Source organism: Nyctereutes procyonoides, unplaced genomic scaffold (assembly GCF_905146905.1).
Source record: "Nyctereutes procyonoides isolate TBG_1078 unplaced genomic scaffold, NYPRO_anot_genome, whole genome shotgun sequence".
NCBI lineage: Eukaryota > Metazoa > Chordata > Mammalia > Carnivora > Canidae > Nyctereutes > Nyctereutes procyonoides.
In genome coordinates, this window is record NW_026575048.1 from 857430 (window position 1) to 880287 (window position 22858).

At 56.8% G+C, this 22858-nt stretch overlaps 1 protein-coding gene across 4 annotated transcripts in view; it reads right to left on the reverse strand.

Annotated features, from left to right (window-relative positions):
- MYT1L (myelin transcription factor 1 like) overlaps nucleotides 1-22858 on the reverse strand; it is a 141584-nt gene that overhangs the window by 67118 nt on the left and 51608 nt on the right. For 3 of the 4 annotated variants that reach the window (XM_055327330.1, XM_055327333.1, XM_055327332.1), the window contains exons 5-9: nucleotides 21476-22444; nucleotides 16873-17007; nucleotides 12726-12816; nucleotides 10817-10924; nucleotides 7004-7215 (exon numbers count right to left, since the gene is read on the reverse strand). In XM_055327330.1, coding sequence (XP_055183305.1) covers nucleotides 7004-7215; nucleotides 10817-10924; nucleotides 12726-12816; nucleotides 16873-17007; nucleotides 21476-22444 — 1515 coding nt within the window. Of the gene's footprint in view, nucleotides 1-7003; nucleotides 7216-10816; nucleotides 10925-12725; nucleotides 12817-16872; nucleotides 17008-21469; nucleotides 22445-22858 lie in introns of all 4 variants that reach the window. The other variant, XM_055327331.1, reaches the window with a different exon arrangement.

Consider the following 22858-nt stretch of genomic DNA (forward strand, 5'->3'; position numbering starts at 1 on the left):
GGGCAGCAGGGTCACAGGGTGCCCACCTGCAGGGCAGTCAGGTCACCCCCCCCCGGAGTCCTGCACAGGGAGGAATTAGCGGGTGAACCCGGGGGGGGCGCAGGAACCCCCCAAGACGTCTCCACCTGCGAGCCACTCTTGCACGACCCCAGGTGCACCTCTGGACGTCCCTTCCAGAGCGAGCTTCGCCGGCTCGCCCTGGGTGTCCAGCGCTGTCACCAGCCCTCTGTAACCCGAGTAGCCCCTTCGGAGGACACGCACAATGCCTTCCTCCCAAAGGGCAGGCGCCAGCAGAGCGGAGCTCGACAGCTGACCTCACACACGGTCGGTCATCACGAGCTACGCCAAGGAATTGCCCAAAGTCCCTTATTCGGCTACAAGTGAAAAAGTACCTAAGCTTTCATCGTTGGTGCCTTTCCACTTTGGACCAAAGACGGTGCTTTCACTGTGCCACCGGGTTGCACAGAGATGCAGGCACAGCACACGCAGCCTCGGGGGCGCCACTGGCCCCAGGCCCCCACCAAACGTCACAGAGCCACCGCACAGGCGGGTCCCCTCGCGTGGACCAGAGGGTGGCCCGCACCACTCAGACCCCCAGCACGAGGAGCCCTGCGGGCCGGGTCCCGCTCCGCGAGGACTAACCAGCACCCTTGCTGCTGTGTCTGCGACATGACCTCCCTTCCGCATCCCTCCGTGAATGCACCTTGCCTACGCAGCGGATGGTGCGGCGTGGTGGAGGGCATGGTCTGGGGTGTGGGCACGGAGTGCCCCGTGGGGCCCCAGAGACCCTCCCTGGAGAGGCCGCCCCTGGGGACCCGCGCAGGGGGCAGCGGCTCGTGGTTCTCTGCGCGGGGACTGAAGTCTGGGGTTTTACACCATTTACAGTCTTGGCATAAAAATAGGAGTGTAAAGATTGTGGGAGGGGTGACACAGTGCCTCGGAGGGGTCCTTTCCCTGGCGAGGGCTAGCCACTGGTGCGGGAAAGAGACGTAATGCACATAAATAAGAAAAACGGCCATTTCAGTTTGAAATGAGCAAATTGCAGTTTCTAAAAGAACGAAGCAGGGCATCCATCGTCTGTACAGCAAACAGCAGCCACCCCTGGGCAGAGTGCGCCTCCTTCCCCGGCTGTCGTCGAGTCCCCGGCTGGCGCCACGTCGGTGGGTCGGGGCAGAAGGCCAGCGGGGAGGGCCTGGGGCCGATCGGCCGGCGGGCCTGACCCGGAGGGGCGTACGGCCTTCCCTGAGCGCAGGCACGGCTTTGTTTCGTTCAAGTGGAAGGAGGCACGGACCCTTCCACGTGTCAGGTGGGGGGGGGTCCTCGGGCCTCGTAACTGTCACCTGTTCGTGAACTGCTCCCAAAGCCAGCATCACTGACCACTGACCACGACAAAACGCATTTCCCTTTCCAATCACCCGGCAGCCAGGCCCTGCCACTGTCCTTCTGGGAGCCGGCCTGTCCCCGGTCGTGCCACCCCCGCGTGCGGCTGCAGGGACAGCCCGCTAGGCCTTGCACCGCCTTGAGACACCCCCTCTTCCAGCATCCTATCCCTCTCTTGCAGGACAAAGAACGACTCCGTGGGATTTCTATTGGCTAAAGATGACAAGTTAAAAGAAGTAAAACGGCCACGTTCCAGCCAGAGCCTTCTTACGACCCCGCTCTGCTCAGGAGAGTCTCACCAAATGTGCGCATCTCCTTCTCCTGGGAACATCCGCCTTCTTATCTATTAACATAGGGATAGACAATGTGTCCTTACAGCCCAGACTTCCACGAGGACCACATGGAAAGAGGACGGTCTGGAGGCACCCCCTGGGGGTTTACCCCGTGGGCGGACCTGGTTGGACTCGGACGGCCGTGCGCCCTCGAGCACAGCACCGACTCTCACGGTGCCCACGCAGGTTTGCGCGGTCCTCAGTGCACCGAGGCGGATGCAGTGCTAGGTGGGAGGAGGAGCTTCCTCGTGAGGATACAGTTAGACGGGGTCTGCACACACTCTGCTCACGTGACCTAACGCATCAAGTCCCAGCACGGACTCTTCATGTCCACTCTCCCACTAGGACAGTAAGTAGTGTCTACACAGCCAGCATTGCCACTGTGGGGTTTAATCTGAGGACAGGGTTTACAATCCAGTGGGAAGATAGGCCGTTTACCCGTGAAACTGCAGGGGCGAGACCCAGAGCTGCATGCGGGCGAGAACAGCTGCCCGGTTCTGCACGGGCGCCACCGTGAAGTCAGGAGGAGGGCTACTGAGTGCGGGCCGGGCTGCGTCAGCGAGGACCGAGTGCCGAGACGTTGTGGGGCAGCTGGACTGCAGGGCGGCCCACCAGCAGGGGGGGGGAGGAGGGCGGGCGTTCTGGGGAGCGCCGGCTGGGGGCAGGGGTACTGGGCGGCCACCTGAGCAGTTCCGGGAGCCGTTGCTGGCGGGGGCCTGGATGGGGGCCGGGGTGACAGATGGGAGGTTGAGCTCCTCAGGGTGGCCCTGAGTTTGGGGAGCAGAGAGGAAGTTCAAAGCCCATTATGAAGTGTTTAGCTTGGAGAGTTTGGAGGTTGGAATGACAGAAAGGGAGGCTCATGTGGGGAGTCCTTGGGGCCTCTGGGAACTTGCGGGTCTAGACAAAGCTCGGGGTAGTGATGTATCGCCTGGAGACATGCGTGGAGATGTCTTACACTGGTCTGGCAGCTGTTTCTGCCTGGGAATGTCCGCCTTCTTATCTATTAACATACGGGGTAGATAATGTGCCCTTACAGTCCTTCTGGACTGGACAATAGTCTAGGTTTCACGGGTCCCATGGTCTCTGGCACAACCGCTCGGCTCTGCCATTGCGGTTTCATTGTGTGAAACCAGTCACTGACCAAATGGAGGCAGGCGGCTGGGGCCTGTGTGGCTTTACCGATGGACACTGAAATCTGAACTTCACATGATTTTTACGTGTCACAAACTCTTCTTTTTTATCCAACAACTTCAACACATCAGAGCTGTTCTGAGGTCACTGTAACCAACAGGCTGGGGGAGATGCTGGTGCTCAGGGAGACGGCAAGGCCGACATACATGTTTGGGAACCTCTGTCCTTTCCCGCCTTCCCTCTTTCACTGCCCTGGTGCGTGGATGTCCATATCTTACAGGAGAGCGCCTCAAGCTCCTCAGCATGGTGGGTGACGCACAGCCATCTCCTCACCTGTCCCACAGGTGCCCGTCCCTGCTCTCAGGCACCTCTCCAGGCCACAGGTCTTTCCTACCAACACATGGATCTTCTACCTTTGCATAATTTCTACTCAAGCTCACGATCAAGCCATTTTGATAAAGCTCCTGCTAATTCCTCCAGAATGAATTCCTTGCTTCACTGTCTGCATGAGAGCATGTCTCACTGTCTTCCATTTGTTCTCCAACTCTGCCTGAAAGCTTGTCCTCCAGAGGGAAAGAAGAGATAGATGATACATGATAGATAGACAGCCGAGTGGTTGGTTGGGTGGATGCATGGATGAACAGATGGATGGATGGATGGATGGATGGATGGATGGATGAATATGTGGATGGGTGGATGGTTGGAGGGATGGATGGATGGATGGATGGATGGATGGATGAATGGGTGGATGAGTGGATGGGTAGATGGGTGGATGGGTAGGTGGGTGGATGAGTGGATGGATGGGTGGATGGATGGATGATGGATGGATGAATGGGTAGATGGGTGGATAGGTGGATGGGTGGGTGGATGGATGGGCAGATGGATGGGTAGATGGATGGATGAATGGGTGGATGGGCAAATGGATGGGTGGGTGGATGGATGAATGGGTGGATGGGCGGATGAGTGGATGGATAGATGGATGGATGGATGGATGAATAGGTGGATGGGTGGATGGGCAGATGGATGGGTGGATGGATGGGTGGATGGATGGATGAATGGGTGGATGGGTGGATGGGCGGATGGGCGGATGGATGGATGATGGATGGATGAATGGGTGGATGGGCAAATGGATGGGTGGGTGGATGGATGAATGGGTGAATGGGTGGATGGGTGGATGGGTAGATGGGCAGATGGGTAGATGGGTGGATGAGTGGATGGATGGGTGGATGGATGGATGATGGATGGATGAATGGGTAGATGGGTGGATAGGTGGATGGGTGGGTGGATGGATGGGCAGATGGATGGGTAGATGGATGGATGAATGGGTGGATGGGCAAATGGATGGGTGGGTGGATGGATGAATGGGTGGATGGGCGGATGAGTGGATGGATGGATGATGGATGGATAGATGGATGGATGGATGGATGAATAGGTGGATGGGTGGATGGGCAGATGGATGGGTGGATGGATGAATGGGTGGATGGGCAAATGGATGGGTGGGTGGATGGATGAATGGATGAATGGGTGAATGGGTGAATGGGTGGATGGGTGGATGGGTGGATGGGTGGATGGATAGATGGGTGGACGAGTGGATGGATGGATGCACAGATGGAGGGATACATAGATGGATGAATGGATAGATGGGTCATTGGTTGGATTTCTGGATAGACAGACAGACAGACAGACAGAAAGATAGCAACTAGCCAGTGTCTGGAAGGATGCATGCAGGTAAATCAATGTGTGTCGAGTGTTTTTTTCAGCACAGGTGGTGGGATCTAAGGTGTGATATCCAAAGACTGGGGAGAAAGGTCCTATTTTTCTATCCTGTTGGGCATCTCCATGGCCCTTCCCCTTGCTCCCAAGTGTAATGTTTCCCCCTATGGTAGGCTCATTCCCACCCTGACTCTTTAGGAGCGATGACCCAGCTCTCTGCATCTGCAACAAGCCATGAGGAGGACATTCCTGTAGGGTGACCACAGACCGCAATTACTCTGTGGTGCCTCCTGCCTGTTGCCTGCTCTCAGTTTACATCCTACCAAGGAAACTGACCTGGCAGGTCTCATCCTTAATGGGAACTTTCTTTAATGTTTAAAAAGTCTGTCAGATGAATCTAGTGTGAAAGAAATGGAGTCACTGATGCTCCTCTCAGTAGATTATGGTAAAAGGCTGCCTTTCTTTCCCTGCCCTCTCTCCCTTTTTCTGGTTTCTTAAAGGCCTAATATTGTTCCATATTCTGGGTTCCTTGGGGGCCAGTTGAAGAGCTTGGCTCAGGTAAGGTTTCCGACAACAGGTATTTTCTGGGTGGGTAAGAATGAATGCCAGTAATTAAAAGTTTGTCCAGCTCTTTAGAGCTGTCAGCTGATCTCACAACAGCTCCATGGGGTCCAAAGGATGGGAATTGTTACTACCACTCCGTTCTTGGGGAAACGAACACACGGAAAGATTAATCTGCCAAATATCACACAGCTCCTAAATGGCAGAGCTGAGAATAGACCCTGGTAGGTTTGACTTCTTATCCACCAAAGGGTGTTGTAAGCAGGAAAATGTGCCCTACTGGTCATGACCTCACCCAAAATCCAACCATATGACGAGGTCAAGGAAATCAGGCCACAGAACAAGAGCAGCAAACAGGTGTGGGAAGACCAACATCTAGTGGAACTCCTCCCCAGATCACTGTGAAATATTGCTGAGTTGGAAATGGTAGAAGCAGAATTCTTAATTATGCGAATTCAATATTTCTGATCCTTCGTTTGCAATCAAACGGATAAAGTCATAGCAAACTGGAAATCGGAAAATCATTATGATAAAATAAAACCAAAGTAATTATTTTCTGTTATACCCTAAGCCACTCTCTTTTTTTCCACTTACATTTTTTTTCCTCTATATTAAGAATTGATACACACGAGGATAATCAATATACGATACATCGAAGATATACTAAATTTCACCCACTATACACATTAATTGTCATTAAGGCAAAGAATAACTCACATAACTCAGAAACATGTGCAACGACTCACATTGAATCGTAAAGAGGTTTTGGAGCTCCCCAAGCATTCGATTTAAACAAATATTTTTTGTTTGCTGTGATTTTAATTACGTGTCTTTTTCAGAGAGGAGCTAAAAGATCTTTAAAGGCCCATCTCCTTGCCTCTGCTACAGAACACCCAGATAAGACCTAAAAATCATCAAAACTTGTACAACCCACATCCCAGTCAGGAAAATTTGCCCACTCAGCCCATATATCCTAGAATTTGAAGCAGAAATGTGGTTAGATAAACACGTGACATCAGAGAAATGCAGTCATCCCTTCCGCGTTCAACGACTTACCATGTTAGCGCAGGGAAGCCGTGGGGGCTAGCTCGAATCATTGGCAGAGGACCCGGGACCCACGAGGGGAAACAAGCTACCCCCTGAGAAGCAGGTGGTTTTTATTGGTTCTACCTGCTTTTTGTTTTTGGTGGATGCACAGTAGCTAGGTCATAAAAGGAGGCCCTGCCCGGCCCCACTCCCCACGGGGAAACAGGCCAGGGCCGGCATCTGCCAGGAGAAGGCCTGGTGACACCAGCAGAAGTTTCTGCTCTTGGGTGCACCTTGGAATCACTGGTCACTTAGATAATGTCGCCATAGAGGCAGCCCCCCCCCGCCTCCCCACCCTCCCCCAGGGATTTCAATTTAACTGGTCCAGGGTGCAGCCTGGGCATGAGGATGCTTAACGTCTCCCCAGATGAATCTAATGTGCATCCAAGATCGAGAACTCCGAGGGAATGCAGGGTTTCCCAAAAGGGCCAAGAACTCCGTGTGCTCCCTCTGGCGGTCCCAGGTTGATGGGTGCTGGGCCCTCGTCTACGGGAAGTGCAAAGACACCTCCGAGGCAACAGCGGGAAGGAAGCAGGTGAGCCGACGGCTCTCTGCACATTCTGAAAGCGGCCAGAACGTGCTGCTTTGGAAACCCTGAGGGGCGGGCATCTTCCTCCCTCCTGCAGGCGGGGCTCACCCAGGCCCGCGAGCACACGGGCACGCCCCCACCTGGGGTCGGCTTTCCGGGGCACCCGTCAAGTGACCACCTGCTCGACCGGTTTGTAGGAAACGGATACACACAACAACAACATTATTAACGGCAAGCGTGACTCTCACGTAGAAGAGTGTGCACCTCCTACCATCATATCCTTTGGGGGATATATCCCTGGTTTGCACCTTGGGAGCTATGGCCCGCTTGCCATAAGTATGGCTGTCGTAAGTGTTGTACTCAAACGAGGTCTTGGAATACTTCTCCAGCTCTTTGGCCAGGTTGGAGCGAGGCGTGGTCGTGGGGACGTTGTTTCTGTAGCCGTAGTGAGGGATCTCGAGCTGCTTTACAAAGCACATTGGCCTGTGAACAAACAAGAAACAATCGGCAGCTTGCTCTCTCGTGGCTGCAGCTAAGACGCGCGCGGGGCGCGTGGAGATGAGGGCACGCGGCTCAAATCCACCCGCCCCAGAACGACCGCGCGTGCTGGGGTGACGCGGCACCAAACAGGCTGTCTGCCTGAGCCCGACGGCCGACAGGCACAGTTAAGAAGAAAATAAGATATTTTGCTTTTTCCCTTATTTCTTTTTCTGTTTGAAGCCCTGGCTGGCTGGGTGGGACTCGGGCGGTGTGAGGACGGGAAGGACCTTGCATCCACGCGTTCTTTTCACACCGGTTTCAGAGAGTAAGAGTTACAATACAGGGCGTGAGCCAATAAGACATTTGCCTTAAAAAAAAATAAAAATAATAAATTTAAAAAAGGGACGCCTGGGTGGCTCAGCGGTTGAGCGTCTGCCTTCAGCTCAGAGCATGATCTCAGGGTCCTGGGATCGAGTCCTGCATCGGGCTCCCTGCATGGAGCCTGCTTCTCCCTCGGCCTCTGTCTCTGCCTCTCTCTGTGTCTCTCATGAATAAATACATGAATTTAATCTTAAAAAAATTTTTAAAAAAGGAAGAAATGTAGAAAACCTCTTAGGGACATGGGCTGACCCAAAGCGAGATAGAATGGTTCGTGGCTGGACGTGACAATGGAACGCGGGAGAGGTTTACCGGGTAGTCACCCAGCTGTCCAGACTTGGGAATAAAGTCTTGAAACGGAGGAGCGCTCGGTTATTGCTCAGTCCTCAATGGTCTACCTTGTTTTGTGTGCGTGTGTGTGTCCACCCGGTTGTGCGTAACGTGGGAGAGTGTGAAACTGTTTTGGGAAATGACCGTAGACTTAACAGACACGCCGAGAGGAGGGGCTACCTCTGCTCTTCACCCAGCTTCCCCCCGTGCTAACACCTTTATCGGATCACCGACACCTTTATTTCGATTTCATTAACGCAGCCTATTCTTGTCAAATCAATGAAATACTGTGGTGACCGGGTGGACGCCCCTTAGGCGTCGTGGGTAATGTGGGGGCGCATAAGGGAAGCGAACCCTTGCCTTGGGTTTCCGGGCAGCATGCAGAGTGTGATGCTGTTTTAAGGGTCCAGGTGTAGGGTGAGCTGTACAGGTTAAGATCCGGGGAAAGGAGCCACAGAGGTCAAAGGTGAGGAGCAGGGGCGCCAACAGCAACCCGGGGCCTGCGGGACCTGGCAGCCTGGGACCAGGTGGGGGGTCGGCTCTGCGCAGCGGGCAAGGCTGCGGGAGGCACAGTCCCCGAGCCATCGGAGATCAGGACCAGCTCTGAAGGAGCGGGGCTGGAGCAGAGGCAGGGGTGACAGGGGTCCCCGGTGCCCAACTGAGGCTGTGATGGGGTCCACCCCCTGCGGCCAGGGGCCGGAGAACTGGAACGGGATTGGAAGCCCTGAGGTCTCCCTGTTGGGCACTCGGCTGGAAGGTGTTTCAGCTCTTCGTTCAACGAGCGCGGCTCTAAGGCAGTTCTCTCTTCCTCCCTCCGGGCCTCCCTCTGTGCCCCACGGAGACCAGGTCCTCCCGTCCTGGGACGTGGGTGCTCGGGAGCATGGGACAGCCCTGGAGGCCAGGCCGCGGTTGCTGCAGGTCCCTCCCGCCTGCCCCGCCAGAGGCACGGTGTTGGCAGATGCACCGCTTCGGCGCACACTCATCGTCCGTCTATCCTTTGCTGTGGTTTTCCGGGACTTCGGCCCGTGGAAAGGGCCCCGTGGCCACGAAGCCACAGAAATAAGGTAAAAAAAAACAAAGGCCGTTGCTTCAGGCTCCGCATCAGAGGGAGGCCCGTGTCTGGGTGAGGTGGGGTCTGCCGCGGGGACGTGTCTTGCTCAGCCTGCTGGGAGGGTCCCCAGGAGGCGCAGGCCAGGCTCCCCTCTGGCCCCGTGGGCGTCTGCCGAGGGGACGGCCGCGTTGAGCCCCGGCGGCTCCCTAGCTCCCCTCGGATCTGGGGTCAGCCCCATGCCTGCGGGGAGGACGGAGCCCCAGGAGAGGCTTCTCGCCCCGTAACTAAGTGGGGTGGGGGCCGTGGGCCGTGGGGGGTGTGTTATGCGGCTAGCTCCCACACGGAGACACCCAGAAGAGCACCCACCCGCATTTGGTGAGGCTTTATCTCTAAATAGGAGTTATAAGTGGTTTTTATTTTCTTATTTTGGCCTACTTAAGTATTTCTCATTTTCCATGAAGATTTTTTACTCTTCAGAGCCCCCCGGGGGGGGGAGGGGCAGCTCAGGGGGTTGAGCATCTGCCTTCCGCTCAGGTCACGATCCCGGGGTCCTGGGTCGAGTCCTGCATCGGGCTCCCTGCTCAGCGGGGACCTGCTTCTCCCTCTGTCCCTGCCCTTGCTCATGCACACTTTATCTCTTTCTCTCAGATAAATAACTAAATTTTTTTAAAAGAGAGATTTTAGCTTTTCTTTCTTTCTTTTTTTTTTTTAAAGATTTTATTTATTTATTCATGAGAGACACACAGAGAGAGGCAGATACACAGGCAGAGGGAGACGCAGGCTCCATGCAGGGAGCCCGACGCAGGACTCGATCCCAGGACCCTGGGGTCACGCCCTGGGCTGAAGGTGGCGCTAAACAGCTGAGCCACCCGGGCTGCCCAAGATCCAATTAACTTTTCTATTGAGGGACAAGAGGGTCTGTACTGACTGGGGTAAAATCCTTTCAGAAAGCTTTAAATAATGCACAACAGAACCACGCAGGTGTTCGTGACCCTTAAACGGTGCTTTTTCCCAAGTGATTTATCCTAAAGGCATAAGGAAAGCAAACTTGCGTGTGTGCGAGCTTGCCCTCAGTGCTCCCGCTGTAACCCCGAAGCGTGGAACCCACCCAACGCCTCTGGGTGGGAGCCTGCCTCCTGCGCCCGGGCACCTGCTCCCCGCTGCGGCCGGAGGGAGACCATGCGGGACGCGGGGTGCGCCTGTGCCGCGGTCTCCACTGATGAGTCTGGACCGAGGGCCGCGCGGCCCCCGGGGTTTGAAGGGAGCGAGTGGAAAGGAGAGCTGCCGGCGGGATCCGGGACGGGGGCTTCTCCCTCCGCCCCTCCCGAGAATCTCCCTTCCTGAACCTGAGACAGTGGGTTGGGCCAGGTGATCTGCGAGGTCCTTCTGTTCAGGGAAGTCCCCGAGCCGCTGCCCTGCGTGCGGCTCCCGCGGGTCGGGTGGGGGCGGTGATGCCTCGCCCACGCCCCTCGTGGTGTCTGGGGCCCCGGAGGGGGAGAAGCGCCAAGGCCCCTGGGTCCTCCACTTGAGGAAAGGTCACCCCGGGCAGTGTATTGCGGCGCAGAGCTCCCCGCCCTCGAGTGTTCAGAGAATCATGAAACATTTTCCAGGCCAGAGAGCAAACCAGGCACACGTTGTCCACGAGTCTCATTTAACACCTTACAGGGGGCGGACACAGTGCGGGATGGGGAGGTGGCCGGCCGCCTGCACTGGCCCCTGGGGGGCTCCCTTAGCTGCTCGACGACCACCCACGGCCCCGCCACCCGGCCAGGCCGTCCGCCTCGCCCAGGGCCCCGGGGCCGCCTACACTTGGGTGTCCCCAGACGACATGCTCGCGTTTGGTACCTTAGCACGCGGTCTGAGGCCTGGTTGGACTTGGACACGTCGCAGCTCTGGTGCTTCTCTTGGGCCTTTGCCAGTTTCTCTGCGGCAGCGATAGGGCATCCGGAGAGGCTGCGGGCACAGAAAGGGGGTTAGTGGCCTCCCGTGAGGGCTCCGCACCCCCATCACCCCTCCGGGCTCTCCCTCGGGCGGCTCGAGAAGACCCCGCCGCAGCTCCCCACGCCTGCCGAGGGCTTTCCTGGGGGGGTGGACGGGGCGGGGGGTGAGCATGGGTGCACCATGCGGGTTTCCTCTTGGCCTCCAGCCGTCAACGCTCACGGCCACGCCGTGTGTAGCGCACACTCAGCCCCGTCCGGGGGTAGCGAGCCGGACTCGGTGTCGCTCAAGAGGACACAGGCTCCATTCCAGGCCGTCTCTGGAGAGGAGGACAGCCGCCCGGGCAGGCCGAGATCCCCCAAAGCCCAAGAACAGCAGCTCGCCGGGGGGCGCCGGGAGCTCTCCGCTGACCCTGTGAGGGCCGCTGACCGTAGCGCTTTGGCCGGTTGTGGTGCGTCTCCTTGTGAGTTTAACACTCGGCCCCACTTTACCCGGCGGGCAGGCAAAGACCAAGGTGGAACTCATAACGGTTTCCTTCACTTAAAGTTCCGTGTGAGCTCGCGAGGCCTAAAGCAGGGACACATTGGAACCGAATCTCTCTGGGGTTGATAAAGAGGAATTTGGTAAGGATCTGAGCGTGACGAGCAACTTGGTAGAGGTCAGAATAGGAAAGGAAAGGGCTGGAATTTGTCCAGAGCTAGAGTGTGGTCCCGAGCGCGCCTGTGGACCCGGCTCACGGCCGCGCACTCGCACTCCCGGCATCTGCTCCCACTTGGCTGGTGTCCACGCTGCTGGCTGGGGCTTCGGCAGGGATTCAGGGGCCCCCTAGCCTGTCACACACCATCAAGGGCTCGTGCTTGTGAGCCCTCCATGCACGGTGCACACAGCACGGCGCCTCCCCACCCTGGGGAACTGAGCGCGCCCTGAGGGTGGCTGCTGTTTCGCCTTGGGTATCATGCCCCGGGGGTGCCTTGGAGGGCACTGGGCACCGGGGGTGGGACCAGGGAAGAGTCCGCTCTGCAGGAAGGGGTCCTGGGATTTGCCTTCCCCATGTGCTGCCTTCCCCACGAGCTCCCTCTCCGCAAGCGCTGGGGCAGGGAGGGGAGGTGTGCAGGGGTGTGGCTGTCGGGGACTGTCCCCCACGAGCTCCCCACGAGCGCCCTGTTCCCCGGGGCAGGGAGGGGAGGTGTGCAGGGGTGTGGCTGTCGGGGACCGTCCCCCCACGAGCTCCCCACGAGTGCCCTGTCCCTCGGGGCAGGGAGGGGAGGTGTGCAGGGGTGTGGCTGTCGGGGACCGTCCCCCCACGAGCTCCCCATGAGCGCCCTGTCCCCCGGGGCAGGGAGGAGAGGTGTGCAGGGGTGTGGCTGTCGGGGGCCGTCCCCCACGAGCTCCCCACGAGCGCCCTGTCCCCCGGGGCAGGGAGGGGAGGTGTGCAGGGGTGTGGCTGTCAGGGACCGTCCCCCACGAGCTCCCCACGAGCGCCCTGTCCCCCGGGGCAGGGAGGGGAGGTGTGCAGGGGTGTGGCTGTTGGGGACCGTCCCCCACGAGCTCCCCACGAGTGCCCTGTCCTTCGGGGCAGGGAGGGGAGGTGTGCAGGGGTGTGGCTGTCGGGGACCGTCCCCCACGAGCTCCCCACGAGCGCCCTGTCCCCCGGGGCAGGGAGGGGAGGTGTGCAGGGGTGTGGCTGTCGGGGACCGTCCCCCACGAGCTCCCCACAAGTGCCCTGTCCCCCGGGGCAGGGAGGGGAGGTGTGCAGGGGTGTGGCTGTCGGGGACCGACCCCGCAGCGTCTGGGGGCACAGGAGCACGTTGCTTACCTTCTGTGAGAGTTCCTGTTGCTATTTACATGCCCTCGCCCTGTGCAGCCCGGAGTGGGACACTTGAGGACATTCTCATGCATGGCAAGAACTTGACAAGGAGAGGCAGAGAAGACAGCCCAGCATTAAAACACAGAAATGGTCCGAGTACGAGAATATCAATCACTCTAACGAAGGAGGGTTAGTTTACGACGGACAGGCCTACACACGTCTGTGATGGGCATGGTCGGGAAAACACACGTAGGAAGAAGGTCGCGTCCACCTCGGTGTAGTTGGCATGCAAAGCGGGGCGCGCCGGGCGGGGGCCGCGGAGTGGGGCTCGGTCGCCCGGCTCCACTCGGGGCAGGGGAGCGGGGCCTCCCTACATCTCCCGCAGGTCGGCACCGGCTAGCGGGCGGCCGTGTACCAGCACGGACATCGGGCCTGGGGACACCTGCCTGTGCTCCGGGCGCACCCGGTGCGATGAAGCCACGGGGTCCTGGGGAATGGAGACCCCCCCAACCTGGTTTTTAAATAAAACGCATTAAAGGACTCTTCATCCGGGAATCAGGTATCTTACTATCCTGCCAACAGGACGAGCTAGAACAGCGACTGTTGCGCAGCCTTCACCCCGTGAGGTCGGCAGGGGGACGCCCCAGGGCCGGGCGCCGCAGCCAGAGGGGTGGGCGGCCTGTCACCCGCGGCGGTCACCCTGGACAGTTCACGTGTCCGTCAGCGGCCGCTGCTCTGGGGAACAGGTGCCGGTGGGAAGCCAGGAGGACCGAGCCCAGCACTGGCCCCGCACGACTGTGCGCACCCTAGCAGCACCCAGGGTTCACCTCACAGGAGGACCGGGAAGAGCGAAGTCCGCCCGCTGGGGGTGTATCTCTACGGCTCTGCTCCTCTAGAACCATCTCCCTCTTCCCTGGAGGCTGCAGGCTGTCCCCTCGGGCGCCGTGCTCCCTCCTGACCAGGTCCTTACGGAGCGAGTGCTTCTGGCTTCACCTTTACAGTTTCGTGCTCCCGTGTCGTCCTGACGTGTGTCCGTCGCTCGGTCAGCACCGATGGGCGAGGGTGAGCGGCCTTGGCTCCGTGTGCCGGGGGCTGGCTGGGGGGCGTCAGGAGGCCTCCTTCCCGGGCCCCCGCCCTGGGCCCTGCCTGCTTGCTGCCCGTCGCCCCTGAGGCCTCGCCGCCCCCGCCCCGGGGCCTGCACTCCTCCCTCGGGGCTCCCGCTTCACCTCCGTCATCCATCCTCCCGTCGGGGCCTCTCGGAAACCCTCCCCGCGACACAGCTTCCTCTCAAATCAGCGCATCTTTCCTTCCCGGGGACGCTACACTTTCCAAAACCCGGTCTTCCCCGTAGAGAGAGCGGAGCCTTGCACGCTCGGCCGCCCGCCCCGCCGCGTGGAGACGCGGACTCCCTCCTGCCGTCCGGGGGCCCCACCTGTGCTCGGTGTCTGCCTCGGCCCCGCGGTCCTCAGGCCGCCGCTGCACCTGCCGCTCATCCTTCCCACCCTCCCTTCTCTGCGCCTGAGCCTCAGTGGCAGTGACCTCGGCCGCCCGTCCCCTCCGACCACCTTCTCAGGCCTCCCCGCGTGGGCCGGACCTTTCCAGAACCACCGCGCTCTCCTGCGTCCCTCTGCTCCCTCTTCCTCGGCCTCATGTTCTATATGCTCGTGCCCCAAACTCCCGTTTTTGGCTCCTGTTCATTCTCGCTTCGTGCCTCCTGTCTGGACAACCTCATCCTTGGATCCCGCGAGCCCTGGCTGGAAAACAGGTCCCGAGAGCCGCCCCGTCCCCGACCCCACCCAGACCCCGGAGCCTCCCCCCAGCCCGCAGGAGCACCACGCTGCACTTCCAGCCACCCGGAGAGCCCGAGCCGCCGTGTCTTCTAAGGTGGGGCCGATTTCTCCGTCACTACGTCTGTTGGTGGAGAGTGTCCTTGTGTCGGCCTGGCGGGCGTCCTGGGGTCACCTCCAGCCCTCTGTCGCCCATCCTTCTGCCTGCCCGTGTCTGCAGTGTGTCCTGAACTCGTCCTAGACTGTCCATCCCTGGCCCCGGCCTCCGTCACGCCTGGCGTCCAGCCGTCCGACCAGCCCGGGCCCCTCCCCGTCCCTCAGGACCTGCTCAGGTGCCACCCCGTGGAGCGTGTGTGTCCTCGGGGAGCCGGACCCGCTGGGGAGCCCCTAGCCCTGTGGTCACCTGCTGTGTCGAGCGCCCGGCCCGTTCTCGGCTGCCGAGGGCCAGAACCACCGGGCGTTGAGCCCTCTGCTTCTAGCTCAGGGTGCTACAGACTGCCTTCGACGGGCAGAAACGGTGACTGGGGGAGGCTGGCCCAGAAAAAAATGGGAAAAAAATCTAAGCCTAAAAGGAAGACCTGCGTCTGAGGAGTCTAATTGTTTTTGTCCTTTTAAAGTCCTAGGGTCTCTGAAGAGCTGTATGGTGAGTATTTGGAAGCGCCTTTCTGCTGGAGCTCGGCAAGGGGCTCCCCGGCTGGGTGTGGAGCGCTGCCCCGCCCCCCCCCGGGGCCAAGGAGAGTCCGGGTCTGACCCCGGGCCCAGGGGCCCCACGCAGCTGCGCAGAGCACAGCCCCGTTCCTGCCACGTTCAGACTTTCCCTGCAAAAATAAGGAGTCGGGGGCATTTCCCAGCCCGGGGAAGGAGCTGGGTGTCTACTTGGGAGACGGAAACGTGTGCCTTGGAGAAGGACTGCCGAGGCAGCGGCGCCCTCAGAGGTCAGAGGCGGGCCCTCGGGGGGCCGGGAGGGCCGAGGGGGCCGGGGCCCAGCCCGACAGGCCTGGGGCCGGGGCGCAGAGCCAGACCCGCTGCGCGCAGGCGGGAGGGGACCCCGGCGGCCGGGGCCTCAGGCCCGGGCCCGCTCCCCGCTGGGCAGGTCGGTGCCGGCTCGCATTGCTCTGAAGACGCCGCCGAGGGCCTTCAGCCGGCCGGGCACCGAGCTCACCCGGGCAGGGGGCGCGAGGGCGGGCTCGTGGGGAGTGAGGGAGGCCGCGCGCTGGCGCTCAGCCACGGAAGCTGCTGCGTTCAGACCATGCTGGCTCCCTGCTCATGTAACACACGGGCACGGCCTTGCACTCGAGGGGCTTCCTTCCCGGCTCTGCACGTTTGTTCGCCGGGCACTTATCAGAAATACGGGCTTCTCGTGCTCAGGAGCCGCTCGGAAACCTGGAGGCACAAAGCTTCTATCGCCCCTGGAAATGTTCAGCTGAAGCTGTTTCTGAGCCCCAGGGGCCGCTAGGAACCTCTCTTTGTTGGGACAGATTTGCACCTCGAGAATTCCCAAGTGAGCCATTTTGGCGGGACCCCCCCAAAGACTCCTCCAAAGGGTCACCGGGTCCCCCTGACGCGGCCCGGCCAAGCTATTGCGCTTTGCCTGCTGGAAACGGTGTCTCAGCTCATGAGGGAAACCCTGGACATCCCTGAGGCTCAACATAGGACCCTAGACTCATCTCGTCATTTCTGAAAGGTGCCTTTTCCCCTGAGCAATCAATACTAACGGTTTTTGAGTAGCCGGCTCACTTCCTGTGCCGAGAGGAGGGCAAACAAAAGAGGTTTCAGAAATGGTGCATCATTCCGGTCCCAGAATGAGTTCAGCTGTGCTCAGAATCGGCTGGATGGTCTCAGAACGTGGCTGATTAAAAAGACCCGCCCGAGTTCAACGTCCTCACCTAAGGTCTCGTTGCGTGGAAATGTGGGGACAGCCGTGACACGGAACAGACCTCACAAGCAAAATGCAGTAAAATGCAACTCTCCGTACTGGCTCGTCCGTACAGAAGTCTCCGTAACCGGGCAAGAGGAGGCTCAAGCTCCTGTCCCTCGGGGGGTCATGGGAGCTCAGCTCCGCACGGGCCGTCCCGAGACTATCTGAATTCTCTTGGGTGACTTGTGAGAGGCGAGGGGGCTGGCGACGTGCCCGGGGCTCCCCCGGGCCCGTCCGCGAGGGACAGCGCCAGGGGCGGGGTGGACCGCCGTCCTGGGCCATCTAGCGATAGGGACAGCTCGTCCTGGCTGAGGTGCCCGTCAGGACAGGGGGGGGGGGAGACGGGGTTCGAGGTGGAGCTGCACTGACATGGGATGACAGGCACGTGGGTGACACAGACAGGGCCGTGGGCGTGCGCGCCCCCACGGGCATTGGCGGAACACGGACTTACTTTCCGGAGGGACCCTATCTTTGTGCGGGCATCCAGATAGACTGCGGTGATGTGGGTAAAGCCCGGTTACGTGGCCAGTTCCATCACACCCCGGGGTGGGACACTTGCTCTCTTTCTTTTCTGCTCTCGAGGGATCTAAAAGCGACAACAGGTGTCAAGAGAATGAATTTTTTTTTCTTTTCCTTTTTTCTTTTTTCCCCATCGAAGACAAATGTGATTCATTAACAACCTGGAGAGACCTTGATAAATAAAGAAAATCAGCAGGTGTCAGGGGTGACAGGCTGTGACATCGACTTGCGTAGGTACCTCTTGGGTTTTGGGGTAGTTTTTTTTTTTCTTTTCTTTTTTTTTGACTTTACATGGTGTCATCGCGAATCATAAAATATTTTACGTTCTTTGCTGGTGGAAAAAAATGAAAAAAAAAAAAAAGAGAGAGAGAGACTATCCCTACCTTCGTTCCTGATCGTTTTCCCGTGTGTTACATGACAAGCTGTGTTGCTCAAAGAAATCAACATAAAGAATGATGACACAGTGACCTTCTAAGAGAGCAAGCCTCTCGGTGGTCCCCCCCACCCCCGCCCGCCGCTCTGTGACATCCCACGGGGAGCACAGCGTCCCCCGTGCGCTCTGCGGGGCCGCGTCTGTCCCGCCGGGCGCCGTAACCGTTTACGGCATTAGGTGCAGAGTTTTAGCGCTGCTGGAGTCTGGCACCTTGCGACACCGCTCCACGGCACACCGATTCGGAGATTCTCTGCAACAAGCTGAACTCTTAGAAGGCACTGTAAGCAAATGAACCGGAATGGTGGGATCCCACCCGACAGGGGAGATGGACAATAAAACAAAAATGTTTCAGAAGCTGCTGGAGCAACCATTTGTCTTGATTTCTTCATCTGTACTCGGAACCAGAGGAAGGATCTTAGGATGCTGTGCATGCATAAACAAAACCAGGAGGTGATGGTTTTATACAGCCCCGCTGGCGCTCTGCACCACCGGTCGAGGGAGGAGCAGAGCGGACCACGGGTCGAACGTGAATGCCAGATGCCAGAGATGCAACCCTATTGCTAGGAAAGTTATTTCTCTAATCCAGAATTGACCACGCTTCGTCAATGTGCAGAAAACAGCTCCAGAAGATATTTCTAAGGGAAGGCTCAGACCGGGTTGTCATCTAAGGCTGCAAAAACGTCGTTTTTGAGCCAGTTTTTGAAAACCAGCGGCACAGATCATCCACAGATGGTGACTGTGGCGGTTTGGGGCAGGGAGAGTGCGGTTAACAGTTTCCTCAGGGGCGTAACACTTTCCTATCAATGTCTCATTAACCAGGCCAATCGAGACAGCGAGGAAATGTAGGTTTGGTTCAAGTTTTATGACCTCGTATGGTCGCATGCATGACCTTGAAGGAGACAAAGGGCTCACGGGAAGAAATAAACAATTTTATGTTTATGTAAAAAAAAACCTCACCCTCCTTTCTGTTTTTAGCTAGCATTTTATTCTGGGTAATAAATACATCTTTCAGGTCGTGGGTCTGTAAACCAGTGCGGTGCTGGAGGGGCGTGCCCTGGACACGGCCGTCAGCGACTCGCTGCCCTCGCGGAAGGTCAGAGTCTCCAAAGACGACCTGATACCGTGTCGTGGCTTCGGTTTCTAAATATCTTACTGGAGCTTCCCTTACACATGCGATCAAAAAACCTAGCATTTTATTGCCTTTTGCGTAGTTTCATAAGAATGTTAGTATGACTTAATTAATGTAAATATGAAATAGTAAGTGCACAGTAACGGTTTCAGAGGAAACTATTCATTACTAAAGATCATAAGCTAAATGTAAATAGCATGTAAAGGTAAAAGCCTACATTGTGACCATTACTCATCCTTAAGTGACTCTTTTTCATTAGCACACTTACAATTTCCTAACGAATTTCATTAGGTCTCAGATTTCCAAAGTGTTCTGAAGTTCAGTGCAGATCTGTATAGAATTAAGTGCTCAAACAATTTCAGTTTTTGGAGGACACAAGGGTATAATCTCCTCTCGATGCCGCTCGCCTCCGCCGTCCCCTCCCCTCGCATGCTGATTTCCGGAAATCCCAGTTGAAGGTAAACATTCAAGCAAACACAAGACAACCAAGCAAGCAAACAGACCAGTCATTCAACTGAAAACCCTGCGAGAACGTCTAGAAGGGGAAAAAAAAAATCGTGCGCTGGATTTAGCTTGCTCCCTTTCCTCCCTTTCAAGTGGATGCTTGAGGAGAAGAAAGACAGAGGAGTTTCATGATGAACTTCCTTTGTTTTAGCTCAAGATTTTGGAAAAGGCTGCTCATTTATAATTTAAATCATTTCAAGGAGATCGTGTATAAACGAGAACTGGTACAATAAGGCAACAACGAAGCTGTTGGTAAGCTATGCGGTCGTAGGAATTGTCCGTTGGCCGTGCTGGTAAAACGTCATCTCATGTACATTTCTAGTGAGGAGGGCATTAATTTCCTTGGCCCACTCTGGTGTCCCTGCTTGGCTTTATTTAATCGGTTCTGAACGTACCTACGGGTATCCTGAGAAAAGACCTGGGAACGGAGTGGAACACACGTACGGAATGGGGGAGCTTGGCTCAGAGGAAGGAATCTACAGAAACAGGTAGAGTCAGGGGTCAATGCTTCTGACTCATCGGGAAGATCCATACCCCAACCCTTCCCCCGTTTCAGGGAAAAGCACATCTCAGGTTTTACTGTTTGTTCCCGCCTCAGCCCCATCTGTTGAAGGGAAGCAAGCAGTTTGAATTCCATTTCTTGCAAAAAATAAATAAAAATAAATAAATAAATAAATAAATAATAAAAAATAAAATAAAATAACAATGACAAAGCAAAATGAGTAAGGGTCTACAGAAAGCTGCTGGGTTTAAGGGAACCGCAGAAGCCAAAGAAGCCAGGGCGACATGGAGTCTGCGATGCCCCGTGAGCCCACACGTTCCCGAGGTCCGTTGCCGCATCCCTTGCTGCCAGCTCCACCATGAAACCCGCTCTACCGACTTCTGACACGTGAGGCCTCAGTCCAACTGAGCCGCCCCGTGAGGAAGGACACTACTTTCTTCCTACAAGTGTCTGGTTCCTATGAGTCTCAAACATCCAGCTCAAACGTCCTGGTGGGTTGCACTATGGTCGTGCGCACACATGCTGCTTCACGGTCTTACTGCACCCAGAGCAAGCTGACGCTCGGCTGGGCTAGCGCCTGTCCCCTTTCCTCAGATGCCGCGCCCCCCCGGAAGGTCCCCCTTCGCCTCCCGGACCGAAACGGCGGTCAGCGCTCAAGCACCCGCCGCGTCGAGAACCCGACGGGCCTCTGGCTAAGGTTTGTCTCCAGCCGGGCTTCGGTTAGAGCGATGCCACAGGAGCGATGCACATGTACATTGAGAGGAGACTACACACCTAGGTCACAACGGGAGAAACTGGTTCTCTGATCGTTTGAGGTTTCCATAGCAACTGATTTTCAAGCCAAATTCCTGAACCTCAGCATCAGATCCACAGTGAGGAAACCCAGTCTTTGTAAGGAATAGAACACAAGGTAAGACAGAGGATGTGCTTTGGTACTAACGTGGAAGGGTTTAAGGAATTACCCGCTTCGTTTTCGAAATGGCTTCTGACTTTAGGTCTTGTAACCGAGATGCCCACGGTCTCGAGGCTCCTCGTGGGGTTAAGTCATAACCAGCTCGTATCACAAGTGGACACGGTTCTTGTTGCAAACACAGGGCCAGTCATCCGTTCATGTCTGAACGCTCCGTAGATGCACTGACTCTGCGTTTGCTTTACGTAGGAAGATGCGTGAAAATGTGGGCCTGTAGAGCTCATAAATGAGAATCTGCTGAAACTATCGTGTTGGGTGGTTTTTGAGTATTTCGCCATAAAGCAGGCGCCATAACCGTTTCCACAGAATGGAATGGAATCAGTGAGCGGGAATGAGCATCCTGAAGGAATGACTATCGATCTCAGCTCAGGACGCAGCACGCCTTGCATAGCAAACGGCTCCCATTACTCACTATCTTAGGATAATTAATGTGCAGTCACTGCCCTTCTCTTACGTTATAGGTCATTCTGTTTCTGTTCAATTTCTATGAGGGCGTGTTTTCTATGGGGGGGGGGAGGCGTTTCATCAGTAAGCGTCACTTGGTTGATGATTTTATGAATCATGATGCCACCTACCCGTTCCGATACATAAAATACGTGTCTCATCCCTGATTGGCTACTCGTTGCGTGAGCCCTGGCCACTCCACATAGACTCTGCTTCGTGTGTAAGAACACGGGCTCACGCTAACGTGTCCTATCACGCGCTGTGTGCGCGCGCTAGCCCTGTCTTTCCAAGGCAAGCCTCTCCCGCTGAAACGTGCCACTCATCTGCTCTGATGGGACATTGGGCTGCTCTGTGCATCTCCCAGACAAATATTTTATTCGCTCTTCAGAAACACAATCACAAAATGTAATTCTGTAACCAGCTCTAAAGAGATGGGCATCAGCGATAAGACTCAGCGTGATGCACACTTCCTTTGTGGAGCATCATTGGCATCTTTCACCCTAGCTCCTGTTTTCATGAGGCAACTTACGTTAGGTAGAAATATTACCTTTACCATAGTATGGCTTTTTGACATGGCTGTCACTGGACTTAGGCTTCCTCTCCTCCCCGGGAAGCTGTCTTGGCGACTGCTCCTCGTACGACCGCACATTGTCCCGCCTTCCGGCCTCCATCGCCATCTTGTCCCTCATGGCCTTCGCTCTCTCTGTTTCCAAAGCGATGGCTTTCTCCAAGAGGGTCAGGTTTCCCTTGGTCATGTCAAACACCTCCTCAGACCTGTCCGAGTTCACGGAGGTGGTGTCGTCGTCTCGTTCGTGATACCCGTCCTCCTTTGCACAGCTGGAGAAAGTTCTAGACCTGGGGCTCAGCTGCTCCTCGAGCCGCATCAGGTTCATCATGTCGGAGTAATTCCTGTCCGGCGTCCTCCCCGCGAAGTCGTCCTCTTGCCGGACGTGCTGGCGGATGTTCATGTTCTGCTGCTGGCTCCTGTCCTGCGGGTTGGTCTCGCTCAGTTTCCGAGCCAGGTCGAAGCACTGGTTCCGCAGGCACTCCAGGCTGCTCAGACACACCTCCTCGTCGCTCTCCTCCACCATTTTGTCCATGAGCCCGTTGTTCATGGGCTTGCCCAGCATCACGTAGTTCATGTTCCTGCTGTCCTGCTGCGACAGGGAGTCTGCGTACGCTCTGTCGTTGAGGTTTTCCGCGAGCACCACCCCGTGTCCCTGGGCCAGCAGCTTCAGGGAGTCCACCGTCTCTCTCACCACGTCGCTGTCCAGGTCCAGGCTCAGCTCGCTCTTGCGGCCCAGCGCCTCGTTCCGGTCGCTGCCGTCCTCCAGGCTCGTGGAGGTGTTGCTGTTCATCTCCGACTCCGTTCTGGCCCGGTAGGCCGCGTCCTCGGCGATCTTGCCGAGGTTCAGCAAGGACTTGGCCACCAGCTCATCGTAATTATCGTACTCCTCGTTGTTGTTGTCGTCCTTCTCCGCGTCTTGCATTATTCGAGAATTGTGACAGCTCATTTGATGGTCTTCTGCAAAGAAGATAAAAAAAAAAAGGGACAAAAAAGAAAAGAAAAGGAAAAAGTGGCTAGAACTTGAAGTTTAGTGGCAACAGCATGGAAAGCAAGTCAATGGCACGTCAAAACCCTGCTCACTGCGTACTGGAGACGGAGCCCCGCGTGCGGCGGGGCTGGCGCTGTGCCACCGAGGGCACGGATTGCGCTACAGCCGGGGGCCCGCGGGAAGCCCTTGCTAGGAACTTTCCATTTCCTTAATTATTCTTAAAATGAGCCAGGCTATGTGGTATGTGTGATTCTAAAATATGAATTTTTCATTCTAAATTTTACGAGTGACTTTTATCTTTTATTGGCTTTATTTATTTGCAGCCCAAGCAGATGCGTGATAATTACACTCATCGTATTACCAGGCTCTCTAAGAGTTCG